Genomic DNA, 22,264 nt, shown 5'->3' with positions numbered 1-22,264 from the left:
TAAGGAAGAAGGACGGAATGACACCCGATTAATTGAGCACCTTACAGCCCGTCATGCAAGCTAGCTAAGCTAATGCTGAAGCAGCCCTCAATTTCACCTACGATACTTTAAAGAAGGTTATCTTTAACCTACTGCTTATAAATTGAAAATTAAAATTAAAAATCTTTATTGCATCGTGATATACAACTAAAATTTAATGGGTTTGAAATGTCTTCTTGGAATCACTAAGGATGTATTTATAGGTGGAAATTCTTCTTTTTATTTTATTTTTTGGTCAGGAAAGTCGGCTGATAATCTCAACCAAATAAGCAATCACAATCTTTACAAGCAACATATTTCATACCCTTTTCGTCGTACTTACTCTTTTCATTCTCTCCTTTCTCTCTCTATCGATCTTGTTAGTGTCATTGCCAATACCTAGGGTAGTTTCGTTCCCCCGGGAGCCAGTCCCACTAGTGCTAGTATAAATAGGAAGATATTTACTACGTCAAATATTTCTTATTTTTAGTTCCTTTACTGTAAAGGTATTTTTACCATAAAAAGCCCTCACTAACTTGCTTGTCCTGTACGCAATAATTGAGGATAGAATAAAGTACATCAACATGACCTCCAACTCAAAATTGGCTCATCTAAAGTGTGAAGGATACAGAATCCAAGCTCCATGCTTGCTCCTGACTAACTCCTAAGCCTATAATTATGAGAACATGCTTTGGTATAGAATACTCGGTATACATCATTGCCAAATTACTTACAAAGAAAAAAATTAAATTTCAAATCTAAGATTCAATTCCATATTTTTTTTCATTGCTGTAAAAAGGAAAATACAATATAAAGTCTACCTATCACGAACTGGTAGTTAGAATATAATTTGCTAAAGACTGATATATAAAATCAGCTAAATTTTCATCTATAGATATAGAATATTTATCCTAACACATTTTGGTTCACTCCCAAATTTTCTTCCACTCCTTGTTTGAATCTAGAGCATCATATTTGGCAGGAGAGGTAATATCAGTGTACTGTGTCCAGTAATAAGCTAAATCATGAATTAATGTCCCTTGAACTCCATTAACTACATGCTCTCAAGTAACCCCATCTGGGTTATTTGGAGATGTAATGAACTCAGTATATGGTCCATCTTTCTCAAAATTTCTTGCATCTCCTGCCCATTTGTACAGCACTGAGCGCACAAAATCAGTCACTTCTGGATAGAAAGGTGCAGCTGAAACTACACTGATTGATTCAGGTTCAACTGTAGGAGAAAGAGCATAGAGTGCATCCTGAGTAAGCTGTCTTGATCTTGTCCCAACGACGACGTAATGATCATCCACAACTGTATTTCCAACCACATTGTGTAGCTTCTTGATCTCTTCTAGTTTTGGCTCCAAGAACCAGCACAAGTTCTTGGCATTAGCAAAATAAGTCAATGACTGATAACCACTTAATGTAATGTCACACTTGTTGCCCATCTTTAGCCAGTATGATTCATACATTACTGGATCACCAACAGTCACCATTAGACTTTGTACCGCTCCTCATATGCCTAATTCTAAAGCATGGGAATTATGCGTTATTCATTTGATAATCTCCTCCTGCTTCAGCTGGTAATTCAAAAACTTGAGAGAAAATCTTTGCCTCTGTAGAAATTTGCGAGTTGGCTCCAAATTTGGATAAGGCATCAGCAATTTCATTTCCTTCTCTGTAGCAATGATGGACTTCTATGTTCAAGGATTGTGCGATTTTAGTCATGTACTTGATGTCATCTATAAGCTCCCAAGGAGGTTTATAAATACCCTTCATCATATTGACCATCATGAGAGAATCCATCTCTAGGATGCAGTTGGTTACATTGTTTTGCTTGCACCAATTAAGAGCATATAGTGCTGCATGTACTTCAGTTTGGTTGTTAGTGCAGAATTGAAGAGTTTAGGCAAATGCCCTGATCATATCTCTATTTCTGTTCCTAACCACTCCTCCAATTCCCGCAGTTCTCTTTGTAATATTACTGCTTCCATCAGTAATTATTTTTAGCACACCTTCTGGTGGTTTATTCCATATAACTGGAGTGCTTGTGATTCTTGGCCTATAATCTTCCATGTAAGAGAAAATTTGATGCCATTTCCATTTCATATCCACAGTAGCCCCTATCTTCTTCATGTATACCTTCATATGAAACAAAATAGAATGTCTTAGTTTTGCAATCGTAGAATTTATGTTTCCATACCTAATAGAGCATCTATGTTTCCATAATTCCCAACAGATAAAGATAGGAAATACTTGACATAATTTTCTTTGGATATCATTCTTATTCTGAACGTTCCTCCATTCTTTTATAGTATATACAATTGAATGGCATCCTACTTTAATTCCCAGAGGACCTGCAAAGAAATTCCAAGTTAGAAAAGCAATATCACTAGTAAGAAGAACATGAGAAATAGTTTCTTTCTTGGGATATAGACAATAAGAGCATCTGGAAACTATATTATGACCAAATCTCTTTATGATTTCATCCATAGGAAATTTACTCTTAATAGCTCTCCAAAGAGAGAAAGACATTTTAAATTGGACATTCTTTTTCCAGACATCTTTTCACATATTATCTATATCCCTTATTTTCCTAATGCTATTAAAAGCAAAGGAACAAGTAAATGAGCCATTAGAAGTCTCAGTCCAGACATGAATGTCATTAATATGTCTATCGCCAATAGGAATATGTTTAATATGATTTAATAGATTATTAGGAACCAGACTAGTAATAGTGTTTATATCCCATGCCCCATCCTTGATACAATCACTGATCTTCATTTTACTAGGTTTTCTGTTACCATTGATATAAGCACCTAGTGGTCCAAGCCTTGTCCAGTTATCCCACCAAAAGGAGCTATCACCATCATTGATCTTCCATAGGATATAAGGTTCAATATTCTTTTTTGATATGCACCATTTCCTTCTAGACAACAGAATGTTTAGATTCCAAGACCTTTGCAACAGGGTGACTTCTAGGGGTGTTTTTAGCTCTCATAAAGTTTGCCCATAGGTTGTATGCAACTCTGAACCTCCACCATCCTTTAGTATAGAAAGTCTTACATAAGTCAGTCAGATTTTTAAAACCATCACCACCTTCATCAGTAGGATAACAAAGGTTCCTCCAAGAGCTCCAGTGATATTTGTTCTTATTTTCAGATTTGCCCCATAAGAAATTGGAAAAATAACTCTCCAATTGTTTGGGAATTATCTTGGGAGTGGTAATAGAGGTAAGAATATGAAGTGTTTGAGATTGTAGCACATGTTTAATGAGAGTAGCTCTTCCACCAGGGGAGATTACATGGCCCTGCCAACCTCCTATCTTATTCATAACATTGCTGGCAATATCTGTAGAGTAACAAATTTTCTTTCTTCCAGAATAGATTGGACAACCCAAATACTTAAAAGGGAATGATTGATATCGATAACCAGTTAGCTTCTGAATCATATTATGTGTACTATCATAAATATAATTGGAAGCTAAGTAGAAGATTTTATCCTTGTTGATCTCCTGCCCTGAAGTTTCTTCGTATCTCCTTAAAGTTTTCATTACCTTCTTTATGGAGTATTTATATGTAGAAGTGAACATCACTACGCCGTCTGCATAAGCAAGATGATTGATTATAGGACCTCTGTTATTCATAGAATACCCAATATACTTACCCTTATTATGTAGGTGATTAAGGGATTTGGTTATGGACTCGTCTACAATTACAAAAGGACTAGGTGAAAGGGGGTCTCCCTGTTTAAGACCTCTAGAAGAGGGAAAGAAACCAAATCTAGTGCCATTAATCAAAACAGAATACCAAACATTAGAGAGCAGTCTATGAATCATTTCAATGAAAGATTCAGCAAATCCCATACTCCTCAGAACAAAAGTAAGAAAAAACCAATAAACTTTGTCATAAGCTTTAGCCATGTCTAGTTACATTATCACATTGCCACCTCTATTTTTGCGTTTAATATCCTGGACAATTTCTTGGGTTAAGAGAATATTTTCAGTGATTAGCCTTCCTTTGATAAAACCAATTTGATTTTCAGAAATAATTCTAAGGAGCAAATAAGTTAATCTATTATATATAATTTTTGAAATAATTTTAATAGAAAAATTACTTAGACTAATAGGCGTGAGTTGAGAAAATATGGAAGGAGATTCAACCTTAGGAATAAGTACTAGACAAGTATGAGTAAAAAATTTAGTCAGATTGTTACCACCAAAAAATTCCTTAACCATATCACGCACATCATCAGCAATAATATGCCAACAAGCATGGAAAAATCTTCCATTGAATCCATCCGGACCAGCTGCACTATCAGGATGAAGCTCAAAGACAACTGTTTTCACTTCCTCATTGGAAGGAAGTTGTAGGAGAGCTTGATTGTCCTCCCAAGTGATAGTATTGTCAATCCTTTTGAGAAATCCAATGTCATTGTTCTGATCAGGTTGTGAAAAATGGTTGCTGAAGTGCGAGATAGCAGCTTTTGCAATTTTCTCATTCCCTTGAATCCATTGACCCTGTTCATCTTTGATTCTATGCAGAAAAGATCTTTTCCTCTTCTGTCTGATGGCACTATGAAAATATTTGGAGTTGCTATCACCTTCTTCTTCCTATTTGATGTTGGCTTTATGTCTAAGAATAGAATCTTGCATATTTATCCACTTGATTTTTTGAGCATATGCTAAATAAAGATTGATCTTATTACTGTCGCAGTCATCTTGTTCATATTTATTCTCCAGATCTTCAATCTTCTTCTCAAGTTCTTCTACATTGTCAAATACATTGCCAATACTTTCTTTAGAACATTTACTAAGACAAAGAGTGAGATTCTTGAGTTTCAGATGTAGAGTATACATAGTATTGCCTTGTATTTGAGTTTCGCAAAAATCTTTAAAAACCTGTTCGAAATTAGGTTGATCCAACCAAAAATTTAAGAATCTAAAGTACTTGATAGGAGGAGGATCGGACTTGGTGCACTGATAAAGCATCACGTTATGATCAGATCCTGTTCTGGGCAAGTGTCTGACAGTAGCCACTGGGAAGATAGCTGACCATTGATCATTATAGAAAATTCTATCTAATCTCTGAAGAATCATATTGTTTCTTCTCCTTCCATTAGTCCAGGTGTAATTGTTACCTGTGTAGCTAGAATCTGCCATACCACAATCTTTCATACATCTGATAAAGTCCATACTCTTACTAAGTGTGTGCATTCTGCCTCTTTTTTTCTCATTAGCATTCATGATCACATTGAAATTACCTCCAATAGACCATGGTCCATTGATATAGTTACTCATATTGTTGATAGATTTCCAAAGGTTCTTTCTTCTTCTTGTACTGGTTTTTGCATAAACAATAGTAATCCAAAAAGAGGCCTGCATCATACTGTGGTTGACTTCTATAGTAATCTGTTATTTTTTGTTGCTAATGTCATTGCAGGTATAATCATTATCTCTGAAAATCTAGATTTTTCTATTACTATTTGCAATAGCATTTGGAAAGCCCAGTTTTTTTCTATAATGATTCAACTTTGTTTTGTCTACAAAAGGTTCCTGAAGAGAAATAAAGGAAACTTTGTGTCTTTTGATAAGCTTTTTAAGTCTTTGGAAAGCTCTCTTAGACTTAACACCCCTGATATTTTAAATGATTGTATTAATCATTAAGAAATAGATTGGAAGGTGTTTTTGGCTCCTCTACCTCTGCCTCTAGTATTAGGTACAGTAGCAGATTTCTTGGTGCTTTTGTTTGGGATTTTAGCTCCTCTTGGGGACAATACTTCCTTCTCTATCACTTCTTGGACCTATCAGATGACTACATCATGTAGCTCTAAATCTGGTGGTGGAGAAAAAGTTTTGACTAATTGATCAGCCGTAGCATCATCTTCCTTTGAACTGTCAGTTTTCTGTATTTCTTGATCTCCTTCTTTGCTGACTTGGTTCACAAGAGTACTGATGTTGGTGTCTTTCTTGGTCCCTTAAGAATTAATCTCTAAGATTTGAGATTGTTTCTGTTGAGTTTCAAACTTAGAACCTTGGTTATGCACTTCTTGTTTTTCATCCAAAATATAAAAGGAATTATGGATATTGATTGACGACCCCTTAGGATCACAAGCGATTTGCTGATCATTTGATTCCAAGCATGTAATCATCAACCTATTGGTTTGAGATCCCTCGGCAGTGGTAATAGAATTTTTCATTCCCTTAATAAACTTGCCTTTTATCAATTATTGACCCCAATTTTGGATTAACCTTATCAATTAATACCTTTGTAGCATTAGCTCCTGAGGTTTGCCCAACCTCTTCATCCGATTGTTGTTGGACATCATTCCACATAGTCTTATCCTTGTCAATGTTGTCATTTGATTTTTTAGCTTCAACTCCGGATAATAGGGTCATATCCTCCACTTGATGTTGTAGATGCTCATTTACCTGGTTTTTCCTTTTCTTGATTTTTTTTTGAAATTGCAGTTCTTTGTCATCTCTGTTTCCTTTTCACTCTTTCTTTCATTTTTTTCTTGTTTAACTTATCTTGTGTATTGATATCAGGCTGGTTATCTTTCTTTTCAGTGATCAAATTGTTAGTTAACTATATCTCTCAATATAGGTAATCCAATGATAATTAGGACTAGTTAGAATTACTGATGGAGCAAAGTGGGTACCTCTTGAAAGGGGTGAAAAAAAAAGAAAAAAAGAATACGTGCTAAAAAAATAACTAGGCCTAATCAATGATGTTAGGAGAGTTTAAATACTTTGCCAAAATTTGGGTAAAATGAAGGGCTGCTCGACTTTTCCTTTGTATAGGCATCATGTCACGCGCTGGGATGTGCATCGTGTACCCAGCGGCCTATTTTTTCTTTACTACTGCAGAGTTCTGGGGTCGCGCAATACCGTATGCGCTGCACCCTGCAGCTCTGTTGCACGCCAGACACCGCATACCTGAAGATCCCCTTGCCAGGTCCTAACCTCAGCGTGCTGGTTGCGGGGCATACCTGGCAGCTACCTATTTTATTTTCTATTTTATTAAAATTTTGATATATTCTCTTTCTTTGTAAACTTTGTTTACCCGTAAAATGGTACAGTTGAATTTATACGTGGTTTCTAGACAAGTGAACTAATTTGATCCTGAAATAATATAATAATTGAATACTTAGCCTTAGAATGTAGATGAAATAGCAAAGATGATGATTCCGTGAAGACGCTTCCCGAACACAGCAATGATGAGATCTAAAAGCAAGAAAGTGAAATTGTATAAAGCTTTGTATAGAGTATAGTATATGTTCTTGCCAAAAAATTTATGTCCTTTACAATGGTAACTGAGCTCACTATTTATAGCTATGCCTAGGAAAAAAGGTCCTAGGATCATGCCCTCCTTTAATGCCAATTATGAGGGTCATTGATGAATATGTAACGTTGAGTATAAATGACAAATTCTCTATAACAGATCATCGCTCTTAATGTTGTAGAACATTCCTTAATAAATGCTACCGGAGAGCATTTAATATACTTTTATGAACGTTATTCGTTCCGGTGATAAGCGCAGTGGCTGTATTCGGTCCTCAACCATCCCATCTTGGATTCCACGTGTCCTCCTTTTAGTCAACCTCGTGTCATATCATATTTTACCCTATACAGATTAGTCCTCCTGCTTTTCGGTGACATAACTTTGTATTACCGGGAAGTTGGTAGAAATACCTTTTTGGCGGGAATTACTATAACTCCCTCTAAAGGTCTTTGACAGTTGATTAGACGCAAGTCTCTCCGTATTTAATGCCCTGAACATGCATCATTCGATGATTCAGCATATCTTTTGCCGATTATCGAGGCAATTATGGCCATGAATTTAGCCGCCATAATTTTACTTATACGCAACTTTCTTTTCCTTTACGTTTCACAATTGCTTGAGTTTCTGACTTGCATCCTTGTTTTTCATCCTTTTCCTAATTTTCTTCAAACACAAACTCTTTACCTTCTTCTTTTCCAATGGCTTCTTCTTCCACACGTGGTGGTTCTTCAAAGAATAAGAACAAAATCGAGGGATCCATTCCTCCAACAATGGATTCCATCATCCGAAGGAGGCTTAGTACTTTGAAGGATTTTGAAGAGAAATTCCTTACTGCTAACCCTCGAATATGGGCTGATAGTAGGTACCCTTCTTACATTCGTCCTTCCAGTATTCCTGCTGTGAAGGAGGACTGCCGCTACAATGAGTTGGAAATCATTGCTTCCGATCTATCGCAGCGAGTGACCCTTCCTAAGTAAGGTTTTACATACTTTTTCACATATCCCTTTTTTTGGGTGCGTTTTCTTTGAGCGGAGAGTTTGATTCCATGATTGCGGAGTTTTGCCTTCACTAAGAGGTAAGTTTGGCACAGGTAAGTCCTTCAGTGTGGAGGACGATTGCCTGCCTCCGACGATTTTGCTAAGAAATTGGAGAGGAGCTAACCCTAGCTCATATGATGAATCTCTATTCCCCCAAAATCTTCTGCGGGGGAATGATAAACGTTTGCAAGCGTGGCCATCATACTTTGTTGTCTAGCATGGATGATGAAAATGACCTTGGGTGGATGGAACGGTTCGTTGTAGTTGCCACCAATGACATTATTCCGACAATGGCTTCATCCTTTCCAGTTGCTTGGAACCGTACTCGTAAGTTCTTTGTATAATATTCCTCTTACTAGATATTCTTTTATAGCCGTATCGCCTCTTCACCCTCCGCATGTTTCAGCAACTTGATGTCTCCCACCGGTGGTGGAAGGTTTGAACCGGTGGGTTCAAAATATTTTGGACGTCACAATGCCCGAAACTCGTCCGTGGAAAGAACTGGCCCTTAAGTACGGGTGGAAGGCCAAAATTCACGGTAACTCTAATTTACCTTGCTTCCATTTTTGTATATGAAGAACTTAGTTGAACCCTTCTGACTTTGTTCATGGAATTAGGTCTACCTGTGGGCTCTATTGCTGTCCCCGAAGAGGACGTTCTGGCTGATCTTGCTGATGTAGGGAGGCTGCTTCAGGAAGCACTTACTCGAACGTGTGTCTCCTGGCCTGTTTCGGTTGCAAATATTTTTTTATGGAGTACCTGGCCGGAGGATAAACAAACAAAGAGAAGATGCTCCTCCACGGCCGGGAAAAAGAATAAAACGGAAAAGACGGATACCCCCGAATCATCTCCGATGGCGATGATGACTAGTCCTCCTTATGAGACGGTCGTAGACACCATGATGATTGATGATGATGAAGAAGTTGTTGATAAGGGAGATTCTTTACATAGAAGGCGATGATCCTCATCCTCTCAATAGGATGCTCAACCTGTTGAGATAGTTGCACCAACTGAAGACGACGTCTCAGCACTTTGCGAATAATCTGATTTAGTAGAATATGCCAACTCCCGCTTTTGGGACCCAATTGCTAAAACTAGTGCTGCGAGGCTGAGTACTGGGTCCCTGCCGTCTTTGGTTGGCGAGCATCAAACAACCAGCACTGCATTGGACGCAGCTGCTTCTCACTCTTCAACTCCATCAGCTTTATCTCTGCCTTCACCAATACCAGCAACTGCTACTTTATTTCCATCTTCGTCTACTCTTCTACCAGCGGTTGATACAACATCTCCATCGGCCGCACCTGACCATGAAAAAGGTGTTCCTCTTCCACAATCCCCAGTTCATGGGATTTTGGGGTAAAATTATGCTACTCCTTTTGAAGATCCACAAAGGAGGAGGAACGTTACTCTTTCGGTCTCTACCGGGTGCAACTTGTTGTCCCGGCCGGTGGAGTTTTCTAATTATCTGAAATCTTTGGCTTCAAAAAAGGACTGCGAAAAGATTTAGGTACTCTCAGGAGAGTTCTTGTTGAACAATGCCATGCACAATGCCGCAGCGGTATGTTCTTTTCTTCCGTCATCACTTCTTCTACTTTAGTATGAATGTATTCTAAGTTTTACTTCTTCTTTTTTTATAGGCCAACTTTCTTGCTTCTAAGGGTCTTTAAAGGTTGATTCATGAGAAGGAAGAACTTACTTATGAACGAGATCAACTTTTGGTTGAACGGGACCAGACTGTTCTCTACCTCTCGGAACTGGAAACCAAAGCTGTTGAGGCCGCTGTCTTGGAGGCTCGTCTGCAGCAAAGTGAGCAAGAAGTGGCAACCCTTAGCCAAGAAATTGGGCCTCCAAGGGTTAGATTTGATGAGTCCAAGGCCAAATGTATAGAAGTTTAGAACGATGTTCTTGCTGCAGCCGACAGTGAGGCTTCCTCCGCTGAAAGAGTGATTAACTTGGAGGCAGCCTTGAACTCCAAAAGTGAAGAGCTTGCTGCTATGGAGGCGAAACATGCCCAGCTACAAGAGAAGTACATGAAAACTATTGAGCATAATAGGCTCTTTAGTTCAACTATCCGCGAGCTCGACGTCAGCCTCCAATCTACTAAGTCCGCCCGGGAAAACCTTTCCTCCGAGGATACTCAACTCAAAGAAGAACTTAAGCACCGAGCGGTTTCCCTCATTGTTGAAAAAACTTATTCTATGTATAGCATGAGGAGAAAAACCTTGGAAGAGGCCAAATCTGGTATCATCGATGTTGATGCCGAAATTGCTAAGGCCCGACAGCTTGAGTTGGCTGCAAAAAATGGACTCCCGGCGTAGTCTGATGCTCCAGGTTCTTCCGATTCCGGTTATGAGTTTTCGGAAACTGAAGAAGGATCGGAAGTCGATGAGGTCGAAGGCGAAATTGGGGAAAGTACTGAGCCATTGGCGGAACCAACTACTCTTTCCGGCAATGCGGATACTTCTCTTCCTCCTGGTCTCGGAGGCACTGTAGTTTAGCTTTTCCTTTATTTTCTTATTTTGTACTTGTAATGTTTTCACTCGTTCTTGTGAATAAAGACATACTTTTTGTTCAAATATCGTTTAAGTCTTACTTTCGTTTGAATATCCATGCAAGCTTTTAACTTTTGTATTTGCTCAAATATTCCGCGCATATTGTTCAATTCGCGCTTTACTATGTATAGTCTCGGATGCTTTTTCTTCAAAGCATTTATGTTTTGAGTATTATCCCTTTTATGTGAGGGTTATTATGATCTTTGCGCTAGTTTCCCTTTAGCATGAGGGTTTCTATGAATATTTGCGAAAGTTTCCCTTTTACGTGAGGGTTTCTATGAGTATTTGCGCAAATTTTCTTTTTGCGTCCTTTTCATATGCGACTTCGGGTGTATTTTTCCCCGATGGCATTTTGGATTTCAGGCATTGATTCTTTCGGAACCAACCCTTTAACGTGATGGTTTTTTATAAGAGAGGGCCCTCTTATGTTTATGGTGCTCTTGAAGAGGATGTCTCCTGTTCATTACGACACTAACATTTGAAATTCTTGTTTAACATTCAAATGAAAAAATCAGCTCATCGCTCAGACAAGAAACAAGATAAAAGCAAAAGGATTTCATTTTATTCCTTCTATTTTCAAAAATTACATAAGCCTTTTGCTATGAAGAAAATAAATTGCCATTACTTGTGGCTATCATGTTAAGCTTGTTTCTACGGGGCTGGCTGCGTAGTCCCCAGTCCCGATGATGCATTTTGTTTTCGGATTTTCGTTCCCGATTGACTAGTCATTGTTGTCGTATCCTCATATCATTCCCCCAGTGTTTGAATGCGAAGAATGCAATTTGGAACACTGGAAGTCTTGTATCTTCGAAGGTCCCGCCAATGAATTGCTAGGTAATCCTTCACTCGACAACATATCTTGTTTCCCATTAGGAATCCATGCTATCGACCGAAAGAATACTTAACAGTCCTCTAGTGGTTTGTGCTCATGAATCGTCGGGTAACCTCTGTTCGGTAGCAAACTTAACTTCCCGATGGGAAATTGCTATTGAACCAAAGATTACCTAATCATCCCCGAGTGGAAGCTTGTTCGTTTGCCTTGATATCAAAGGTCTTATTGTTGCTGTCTTCGTTGTATGCTTTCTGTTGCTGCCTCATTAACAACTTTGCCAGAAAAACCCAATTGAGACAAAAACTGAATGAAGGAAAAAAGAATGCAGCACATACTTTCAATTTGAGTGTTGTTCATCAGCAATAATATCTTTTGAGGTGTGCCACATTCTAGTTGCTGGGCAGCTTGTCCCCAATCTGGTTCTACAAGTCCCCAGTGACAGCTGAAATCCGGTAGGGACCTTCCCTAGTTGGACCTAGCTTTCCCGCGTTGAGCTCCTGGGTGTTTTTTGTTAAATTCCTTAGAACCAAGTCTCCTACTTTGAAAAAATAGAGATTGGCTCTTCGATTATAATATCGCTCCATCCTCTACTTTTGAGCTGCCATTCTTATATGCACTAAGTCCGTGCATCTCTCGAGCAGTTCCAAGTTGACTAACATTATTTCGTTACTTGATTCTTCATTTGTCTGAGAATATCTCAAAGTGGGTTCGCCCATTTCAACCAGGATTAAGGCTTCAGCACCGTATACGAGGGAAAAAAGAGTTTTTCCTGTACTTGATTTGGCCGTTGTTCGGTAGGCCCATATTACTTCAGGCAACTCTTCGGGCCATTTGCCTTTTGCTACTTCCAACCTTTTCTTGAGGTTTTGAATGATCACTTTGTTTGTTGACTCCGCTTGACCGTTTGTGCTCAGATGATAAGGCGAAGATGTGATTCTCTTTATTTTCAAGTCTTCGAGGAACTTTGTAACTTTTGCACCGCTAAACTGTGGCCCATTGTCTCATGCTATCTCTTTTGCAATTCTGAACATGCAAATTATATTTTCCCACAGGAAATCGACCACTTTGCATTCTTCGATCTTCTGATAAGAACCTGCTTACACCGATTTAGAAAAATAATCAGTCAAAATTAAAAGAAATATTACCATTCCGGGAGACGGCGGCAGTGGTCTGACAATGTCCATCCCCCATTTCATGAACGACCATGGGGATAGAACTGGATGTGAGGGTTCTACCAGTCAATGTACAAGTGATGTGTAGCATTGACACTTATCACATTTTCGTACGTAATCTTTGGCGTCTTGTTCCATTTGAGTCTAGTAATATCCTGCTCATATCAATTTCATCACCAAAGACTCTACACCGAGTGATTACCGCATATCCCTTCGTGGATTTCTCTCATGACATAGTCAGCTTCTGATGCTCTTAAACACCGGGCCAATGGGCCTTGGAAATATTTTCTATACAATTGGCCTTTCCTGAAGCTATAATGTGCAACTTTGATGCGTAACACTCGTGACACTTTGGGATCGTCGGGCAACATTCCGTGCTCGAGGTAGTCGATTATTTCATTTCTCCAGTCCTAGAAAAGACTAGCCGAATTCACTTCACAGTAACCATTTGTATCAAGGATTGAACTTATTAGTTGTACCACCATTCCGGACTCTGATCAATTTATTTCCATCGATGAACCTAAGTTTGCTAATGCATTCGCTTCTGCGTTATCCTCTCTCGGGATATGAGTGATTTACCACTCACTGAATCGTGCCAAAAGAGACTTGACCTTTATCACAAATTGTTGCATACGTTCTTCTTTGATATCAAAGATCCAGTAAACCTAATTTACCAACAGCTGTGAGTCGCATTTGATTTCGATAACCTCATAATCAAGTCCCCTGGATAATTCCAGCCCTGCAATCAAAGCTTCATACTCTGCTTCATTGTTAGTTAAGGGAATTGTTCTGATAGCTTGCCTTAAGGTTTCCCCAGAAGGAGTGATTAAAATGATTCCGAGCCTGGTCCCTTTTACATTTGAGGCTCCATCCCTATATAAGCTCCAAACCCCTGATGTCGATTCCGACACCATAACTACCTCATTGGTTGCCAAAGGTAGCAGTCCTGTACTAAAATCGAACATGAAGTCAGCCAAGACTTGTGACTTAATTGCGGTATGCGGTTTATATTATATGTCGAATTCACTTATTTTGATGACCCATTTGGCCAATCTGCCCGAGAGTTCAGGTTTATGAAGGATGTTCCACAAAGGGAAAGTAGTAACCACTGTTATTGGGTGGCATTAGAAATAGGGCCTCAGCTTTCGAGCGGCAACTACTAGCGCTAAGGCCAGTTTTTCCAAATGCGGGTAGCGAGTTTCTGCTCCCGTTAAAATTTTGCTAACGTAATAATAAGAAACTGCGTACCTTCGTCCTCCGGGATTAAAATCGCACTTACCGCAACTTCTGAAACCGCGAGGTAGACCAGCAATGTTTCTCCTTCTTTTTGTTTCTAGAGAAATGGAGGGCTTGATAAGTACTTCTTCAGGTCCCTCAAAGCTTGCTGGCACTCTGATGTCCATTCTAAATTGTTCTTCTTTTTGAGAAATGTAAAGAAGCGATGACACTTTTCCGACGATCGGGAAATGAACCTGCTCAAAGTTGCTAACCTTCCTGTGAGCCTTTGGACTTCCTTCATGTTTGATAATTGATCCGGGATATCGTCTATGGCCTTGATTTTGTCGAGGTTCACCTCAATTCCCCTCCGTGAGACCAGAAACCCCAGGAACTTACCGGAGCTGACCCCAAATGTGCACTTTTCGGGGTTAAGTTTCATGTTATGATTCCTCAGGATATCGAATGTTTCTTGCAAATGCTTAAGGTGGTCACCTGCATTCAAAACTTAATGAGCATATCGTCTATGTAAACTTCCATGGTTTTTCCTATTTTCTGTTCATAGAGCACCCGAGGAGTGAGAATATTCCTCCAATAACTACATTGCATGACTCTACTACAACTGATCAGACCGCACCTGTCCCTACACCTACTGAAGGTGCAACAGTTCCTCCAACTGATATTCCAGTTCCACCTCCAGTTCCAGCTTCTGATTCTGGTGTTTCTGATGTTGATCTTAGGAGAGCCATATATATGTTGGCTCAAATAGTGGCATCCCAGGACCAGAGATCAAATGTTTCACCCATATCTTCCAGTCAGCCAGGGGATTCTACTAGTTCTAGGGTGAACAGGTTTCTCCAGTTGGATCCTTCAGTGTTCACGGGTACTAACCCAGAGGAAGATCCCCAGGACTTTATTGATGAGATGCACAAGACTCTCCGAGTTATGCGTGCTACTGAAATAGAGGCAATGGAATTGGCCTCCTATCACCTGAAAGAGGTGGCATATTCTTGGTTCGAACTATGGGAGGAGTCCCGTGAAGAAGGGAGCCCTCCGGCGAGGTGGGGTGAGTTTGCCGATGCCTTCATTGATCATTTCTTGCCTACCAAGACTAAGACAGCCTGTGCTGCTATGTTTCAAAACATGAGGCAAGGTAGCCTGACTGTGTGGGATTACCATATGAGATTCGCGTAGCTGTCTAAGTATGCTATTTATATGTTGCCCACTATGGAGGCTAGAGTGCGCCGATTTGTACAATGCCTTAGTCCCTTGGTAATTAATGAGGCTGCTACAGTTGCCTTGAATTCAGATATGAACTATGGAAATATGGTGGCATTCGCTCAAGCCACTGAGACCCGCAAATTAAGGAACAGAATGGAGCGAGAGGGTAGTAATAAGGCCCGATCTACGGGCAACTTTGGTGGTTCTTTTGGTGGTTGCAGGTCAGCCTTCAGAGGAGCGTCGTCAGGGCCATCATAGTCCTTTGCTCAGTCTTCGGCTAGTGCACCGCCATTAGGGCCCACTCAGCAACAACAATGGAGCCGTTTCAGGCCCAGTCAGGGCAACAGGGGATCCAATCAACAGGGTCGTCATGGTGGTAGATTCAAGTAGTAGAGGAGGCCCCCATGTCCTAGGTGTGGAAAGATGCACCTAGGAATATGCTACATGGACTTACCCATATGTTACGGATATGGATTGAGGGGTCACATTTAGAAGGATTATCATTCATCCTGCCAGGGTGCGGGCAGGGGCATGGCACAGCCAACCAGTTCTGCAAATACTACATCCGCAACACCTCTTCTAGCTCGAGGCACTCCAACACCCACAGGGCATGGTGCAGCTAGGGGTGGAGCACATAGTTCGGGAGGATCCGACCGTTTCTATGCAATGAGGGGTCGCCAGAATTCAGAGGCTTCTCCAGATGTTGTCACAGGTCTATTGACTGTCCAATCTCATGATATATATGCTCTTATTGATCCCGGTTCCACTTTGTCATATGTCACGCCACACCTTATGTTGCTATGGAATTTGGGATAGAACCAGAACAACTTTATGAGTCATTCTCTGTATGTACTCCGGTTGGTGAGTATATTTTGGCCGTGCGGGTTTATAGGGATTCTGTTGTCATGTTGCGTGGTCGGGACACCGTGGCCGATCTTATTGAATTGATAATGGTCGATTTTGATGTGATAACGGGGATGGATTGGCTTTATTCTTGTTTTGCCAAGCTTGATTGCTGAACCAGAACTGTTAGGTTCAAATTTCCAAATGAGCCAGTTATTGAGTGGAAGGGTGATGATGTAGTGCCGAAGGGTAGGTTTATTTCTTACCTTAAGTCCATGAAATGATCAACAAAGGATGTATTTACTATTTGGTCCGGGTTACGGACACCGATGCTGAGGCACCTACACTTGAGTCTGTGACAGGGAGATTGATTTAGGGATTGATGTGATGCCAGAAACACATCCCATATCTATCCCACCCTATAGAATGGCACTGGTAGAATTGACGGAGCTAAAGGAACAATTGATAGATTTGTTAGAAAAGGGTTTTATCCGCCCGAGTGTGTCACCTTGGGGCGCACCAGTCCTTTTTGTAAGAAAGAAAAATGGGTCACTGAGAATATGTATTGACTATCGACAGCTTAACAAGGTCACAATCAAAAATAAGTACCCACTACCAAGGATAGATGACTTGTTTGATCAATTACAAGGTTCCATGTACTTCTCTAAGATTGATTTAATATCCGGGTATCACCAATTGAAGATCAGGGAGCGGGATATTTCGAAAATAGCTTTCAAAACTCGATATAGGCACTTTGAATTTTTGGTGATGTCTTTTGGGCTAACAAATGCCCCAGTAACTTTCATGGATCTTATGAATTGAGGTTTTAAGCTATTCCTCGACTCTTTTGTGATAGTGTTTATCGACGATATTCTTGTATATTCATGAAGTCGAGAAGAACATGCTGATTATCTCAGGGTAGTTCTGCAAACCCTACATCAACACCAGTTATACGCAAAGTTTTCAAAGTGTGAATTTTGGATTGAATCGGTCATATTCTTGGGTCATGTAGTCTCTAGTGAGGGAATTAAGGTTGATCCTCAGAAAATTTCAGCTGTGAAGAATCAGCCGAGGCCTACAACTCCAACAGAGATTCGTAGTTTCTTAGGCTTAGCTGGATATTATAGAAAGTTTGTGGAGGGGTTTTCTACTCTTGCCTCCCCATTGACTAAATTGACTCGGAAGGCAATTAAGTTTCAATGGTCAGATGCTTGTGAAAAGAGTTTCCAGGAATTGAAAGCAAGATTGACTACAGCACCGGTGTTTACTCTACCAAAGGGTATAGATGGATTTGTGGTATATCGTGATGCTTCAAGAATCGGGCTTGGATGTATATTAATGCAACATGGGAAGGTGATAGCTTACGCTTCTAGGCAACTAAAGAATCATGAAAAGATCTATCCAACACATGATGTAGAACTTGCGGCAGTGGTATTTACATTGAAAATTTGGCGTTATTATTTATATGGGGTCCATGTTGATATATTCACGGACCATAAGAGCCTTCAATATATTTTCAAGCAGAAGGAATTGAATCTGAAGCAGAGAAGATGGCTTGAGTTACTCAAGGACTACGACATTGATATTCTATATCATCCGAGAAAGGCCAATGTTGTGGCAGATGCTCTTAGCCAGAAATCCATGGGTAGTTTGGCTCACTTGGAGGCATATCAAAGGCCATTGTCCAAGGAAGTTCACCGATTGCCTAGTTTGGGAGTTCGTCTTGCGGACTCTAGTGAAGGAGGGGTAATTGTGCAAAATAGGGTTGAGTCATCACTTGTTGTGGAAGTTAAAGAGAAGCAATACAACGATCCATTGTTGGTACAATTGAAAGAGGGGATTCATAAACATAAGACCATGGACTTTTCTCTTGGCACGGATGATGGTAAACTAAGGTACCAAGGGCGTCTATATGTTCTAAATGTGGATGGTCTCTAGAAAAGAATTATGACTGAAGCTCACACTTCTAGGTATTCCGTGCACCCGGGTTCTACAAAAATGTATCATGATTTTAAGGAAATCTATTGATGGAATGATATGAAGAGGAATGTAGCGAAATTTGTGGCGAAGTGTCCAAATTATCAACAAGTGAAGGCCGAACACCAAAGTCCTAGTGGGTTGGCACAAAATATAGAAATTCTAATGTGGAAGTGGGAAATGATTAATATGGACTTTGTGGTAGGATTACCGCTCACTCTACGCAAGTTTGATTCAATTTGAGTTATTGTGGATCAACTCACGAAATCAGCGGAGCAGTATGCTCAGTTGTATATCAAAGAAATAGCCAGGTTGCATGGTACCCCGATTTCGATCATTTATGATCGGGGAGCACAATTCACTGCTAAATTTTGGAAGAAATTTCAGCAAGGCTTGGGTACTCAGGTGAATCTTAGTACAACCTTTCACCCATAGAGTGACGGGCAGGCAAATCGGACTATTTAGAAGCTTAAGGATATATTGCGTGCTTGCGTTCTAGAGTTCAAAGGTAGTTGGGATGATCATTTACCACTCATAGAATTTGCCTACAATAATAGCTATCACACTAGCATTCAAATAGCACCGTTTGAGGCTTTATATGGTCGGAGATGTAGATCTCCCATTGGGTGGTTCGAAATTAGGGAAGCAGAGTTGATAGGGCCAAACCTCATGCATCAGGCTATGAAAAATGTTAAAATCATTAAGGAGCGGTTGAAAACTGCTTAGAGTCTTCAGAAATCCTATTCGGATATTCGTCGTAGGGATTTGGAGTTCAAAAAAGATGATTGGGTATTCTTGAAAGTTTCCCCCATGAAGGGTGTAATGCGATTTGGTAAGAAAGGGAAATTGAGACTGAGGTATGTCAGACCGTACAAAATCATTCAGAGGGTTAGTGAGGTGGCGTACAAGCTTGAGCTACCACTTGAAATGTCATTAGCACACCCGGTGTTTCATGTGTCTATGTTGAAGAAAGTAGTTGGAGATCCGACACTCATTGTTCCGGTTGAGACTATTGAGGTAAATGAGAAATTGACTTACGAAGAGATTCCGGTTTCTATTATTGATCGGCAAGTCCGAAAATTGAGAAATAAAGAAATTGCCTCCGTGAAAGTGTTGTGGCGAAACCAACAGGTTGAAGAGGCTACTTGGGAGGCCGAGGAAGAAATGAAGAAAAAGTATCCTTATTTATTTGAATAACCATGTAATTATATATTGCGCCTTATGAAACTGCTAAGAGATACTTTCTATGAATTATATATCATTTGTACAATTGGTGTTAAGGATGTTCCTTTCTGGTAAAATATTACTTGTGAGGCCGCAGTTGGTGTTGTTTTGTGTTATGCTACATCGTTGGATTTTGTATATGTTGTTAGGATGTGTTTTTGGGGCTCTTTGACAGGTGGATAGGCCTAGTTACAAGGGAAACGCTGGCGAAATTTTTGAAAATTTTGGGAGTTAATAAAATTTGGGGCTGCTAGAGTGTGGTATGAAAAACTGAGTTGCATAAGATGCTAATGACAGATTTTACCCTCATTCAAGGACGAATGATCCTAAGCGGGGGAGAATGTAATACCCCAGAAAAAATTCAAAGTACTTAAGTATAAAGCCCGATAAAATTAGCAAAAGAAAATAATGTTTCGCCGCGGCTCGGACTTTTTGGGTTGAACAATGCACCGGAAAGTAAAGGAAAATTTTTGGCGAAAAAATATATTTTTGCGATCCATTATGCAACCGCAGAACCACTCTGCGGGCTGCAAAATGGCCGTAGAAGTGAGGCGGGAAAGGGTCAGTCTAGAAGCAATAGTGCGGTTGACTATGCGACCGCATAACTGTTCTACGGTGCATTATGCGACCGCAGAACAGTTATGCAGACCTCATAGTGATCGCATACACAAATAGATTTTTGGTCATTTTGGTCAGCAATTATGCGATCGATATGCGGTCCGCATATTGATTATGCGATCGCATATGCGATTGCAGAACCTGTTCTGGGGGCTTCATTTTTGGATTTTTAAAACCCGACCCTACTTCGTTAAATACACGTTTTGGGCCATTTTTGAGATATAATCTGTTATTTTAGAGTGAGAGAGAGTGCCCTAGAGTGAGAAGGTCTTCTTCAATAATTGTTCTTCAATTCTTGCTCAAGTTCTGGAAGATTAAGAAGGGAAATTCACTAGGTCTTCATCCTAGAGGTAAGATTCTACATCCTAACCCCTAATTTTGAAATTATCTGAAAATAGGTAATTAACAAGATAAGGTTTGGGCATTTTCTACATCCTAGTTGTTTATTTTACATGCATGTGTTATCAATGGGTATAGGGAGATTGTTGAGCTAAGATTGGTAAAGATTGGGTTGTAGGATGATGAAATCCTCCATAAAAGGACCTTGAAACCTTAATGCACACCTAGTGTTTAATAAAATTCTCAAATGAGCTAGAACCATAATCATCTTTCTAATTTTGATTCAATTTGTTATATTTATACAATAGATTGAAGTTGCAAAGAATTCCGGAATATTTTAAAGTTTAAGGAAGCTCAATTGAGGTATGTTGGCTAAAATCTTCTCTTAGAATTGAATCCCACGATATTCATGTAAATTATGTAAGTCCCGAGTGATTCATTATAAAATTGGCTATTCTGAGTAAGATTGGGTTGAAAGATATATGTTCAACAAGTATCCCAATTGCTTTATTCATGTTATGTTAATAATTGAGGATGTGTTAAAATATGGGTTGTGCATTAATAATGTTTCGACTTCAAGTTAAGTTCAAATGAAGGCTATTATGCCAAAGTTTTTGAAATATCTCTATGTGCCTTAGACTCTAAATTGCTCACATGTGTACTACACACCTTGATTTGAATTGTATTTGTTGTTGATGATGATGATGATATTTGAAATTGAAAAGGTGAGCATGAAATACTGAATATGGCCAACGTTCCAAGAATGATCTTATAATCATGGCCATTAGTGCCAATGAAATGAAAAGATGTGAAAGTAATATGAAATGCGATGATTGATATAAAAAGGTTGATGTCTCGAATAAGACAGCCTAGCAGGTCGGGTCGTGATCGGACACCATGCCTCACACATGGTGGTAATTGTGCTGGATATTATAATTAAAATTGTGATTGTGGTCGATGTCCCTTTTGGATAGCCTAGCCAATCTAGTCGTGAAGGGACTCCGTGTTAAGGACAATGATATTGATATTGAGAGTAATTGTAGTTGATGTCTCTAATGAGATAGCCTAGTCGATCGGGTCGTGATAGGACTCTGTGTTGAGAGTACGGTGGTACTGGTTTTGTGAATAATGGTATTGTGAATAATGATATTGTGGACAATGGTGTATCGATACTAAAAATCTCCTAATGTGAGATATGGAAATTAATTTGAACATTGTCTTGATTCGAAATTGAGGTTTGATGTTGATTAAGGCTTTCATTGATATTATTATAATCTTGTTTGTATTATTTATCATTCTATTGAGAGGGTGTTTAGCTATATATACTAGTGCTATTCGACAGTACTAACGTCCCTTTTACCGGGGATGCTGTATCTTTAAATGGATGCAGGTGGTTCCACAGTAGGAGATATTGATCAGTGATAGCAGTACACGTTCTTCCTAGCTGACTTGGTGAGCCCCACTTCATCCCGGAGTCATTAATCTCTTGTACTTTGTGTATTCTGTTTGAGGTATAGCCGGGACTTTGTTGCTGGCATTATCATTGTACTTTTCTTTATCTATAGAGGCTCCGTAGATATAGTGTGGGTTGTGTATTGGTGCTGGGAAAGTCAAAATATATTATGTTGTGGTTGTATTACCTGCCCATTTGAGACTTTAAAAATGATGAAACTATTGGAAATGAATTGGTATTGTAGACGTGAACACCTTTTTGTCTAATTAATGAAAATATGTATTATCTCCATTCGTGGATGAGTTTTGGTAGAAGTAAATCTAACAGGCTTGCTTGGTCGAGTTCACTCGGTTGAGCGACGGTCGCGCTCCTCGGTTTTGGGGCGTGACAATAATTTGACTTTATGGCTATCGGGTCCGGATTTTAGTTTCGGGACTTGGAATAGGTGTGTTTGTTTCATTTGAAGCTTGTATGTAT

General features: G+C 39.6%; 2 protein-coding genes across 2 annotated transcripts; both read right to left on the bottom strand.

Moving 5' to 3' along the window:
* Positions 1–768: 768 nt before the first annotated feature.
* LOC104095016 (uncharacterized) lies at positions 769–6,418 on the bottom strand. The gene is made up of 6 exons (XM_070200856.1): positions 6,287–6,418; positions 5,284–5,431; positions 4,922–5,175; positions 4,729–4,788; positions 4,237–4,633; positions 769–2,378 (listed from the first exon to the last, which is right to left on the bottom strand). The coding sequence occupies exons 1-6, from the start codon at positions 6,416–6,418 to the stop codon at positions 1,927–1,929; spliced, it is 1,443 nt and encodes a 480-aa protein (XP_070056957.1). The 3' UTR covers positions 769–1,926.
* On the bottom strand, positions 1,083–1,517 carry LOC104095013 (L-tryptophan--pyruvate aminotransferase 1-like). The gene has a single exon (XM_009601046.2). The coding sequence runs from the start codon at positions 1,515–1,517 to the stop codon at positions 1,083–1,085; it is 435 nt and encodes a 144-aa protein (XP_009599341.1).
* Positions 6,419–22,264: the final 15,846 nt, after the last annotated feature.

Source organism: Nicotiana tomentosiformis, chromosome 4 (genome assembly GCF_000390325.3).
Source record: "Nicotiana tomentosiformis chromosome 4, ASM39032v3, whole genome shotgun sequence".
In the NCBI taxonomy this organism is placed as follows: domain Eukaryota; kingdom Viridiplantae; phylum Streptophyta; class Magnoliopsida; order Solanales; family Solanaceae; genus Nicotiana; species Nicotiana tomentosiformis.
The sequence above is the reverse complement of the archived record's forward strand: the minus strand, read 5'-3'. Positions and strand labels throughout refer to the sequence as shown.

What these genes read in the sequence shown, in the direction of transcription:
- LOC104095016 (XM_070200856.1), bottom strand. Translation starts at nt 6,418, where the DNA reads ATGACCCTATTATCCGGAGTTGAAGCTAAAAAATCAAATGACAACATT. An exon ending in TGGACCATGGTCTATTGGAG is followed by an intron (nt 5,176 to 5,283) that starts GTAATTTCAATG and finishes GTGGTATGGCAG; the next exon opens with ATTCTAGCTACACAGGTAAC. An exon ending in ATCAACCTAATTTCGAACAG is followed by an intron (nt 4,789 to 4,921) that starts GTTTTTAAAGAT and finishes TTGACAATGTAG; the next exon opens with AAGAACTTGAGAAGAAGATT.
- LOC104095013 (XM_009601046.2), bottom strand. Translation starts at nt 1,517, where the DNA reads ATGGTGACTGTTGGTGATCCAGTAATGTATGAATCATACTGGCTAAAG.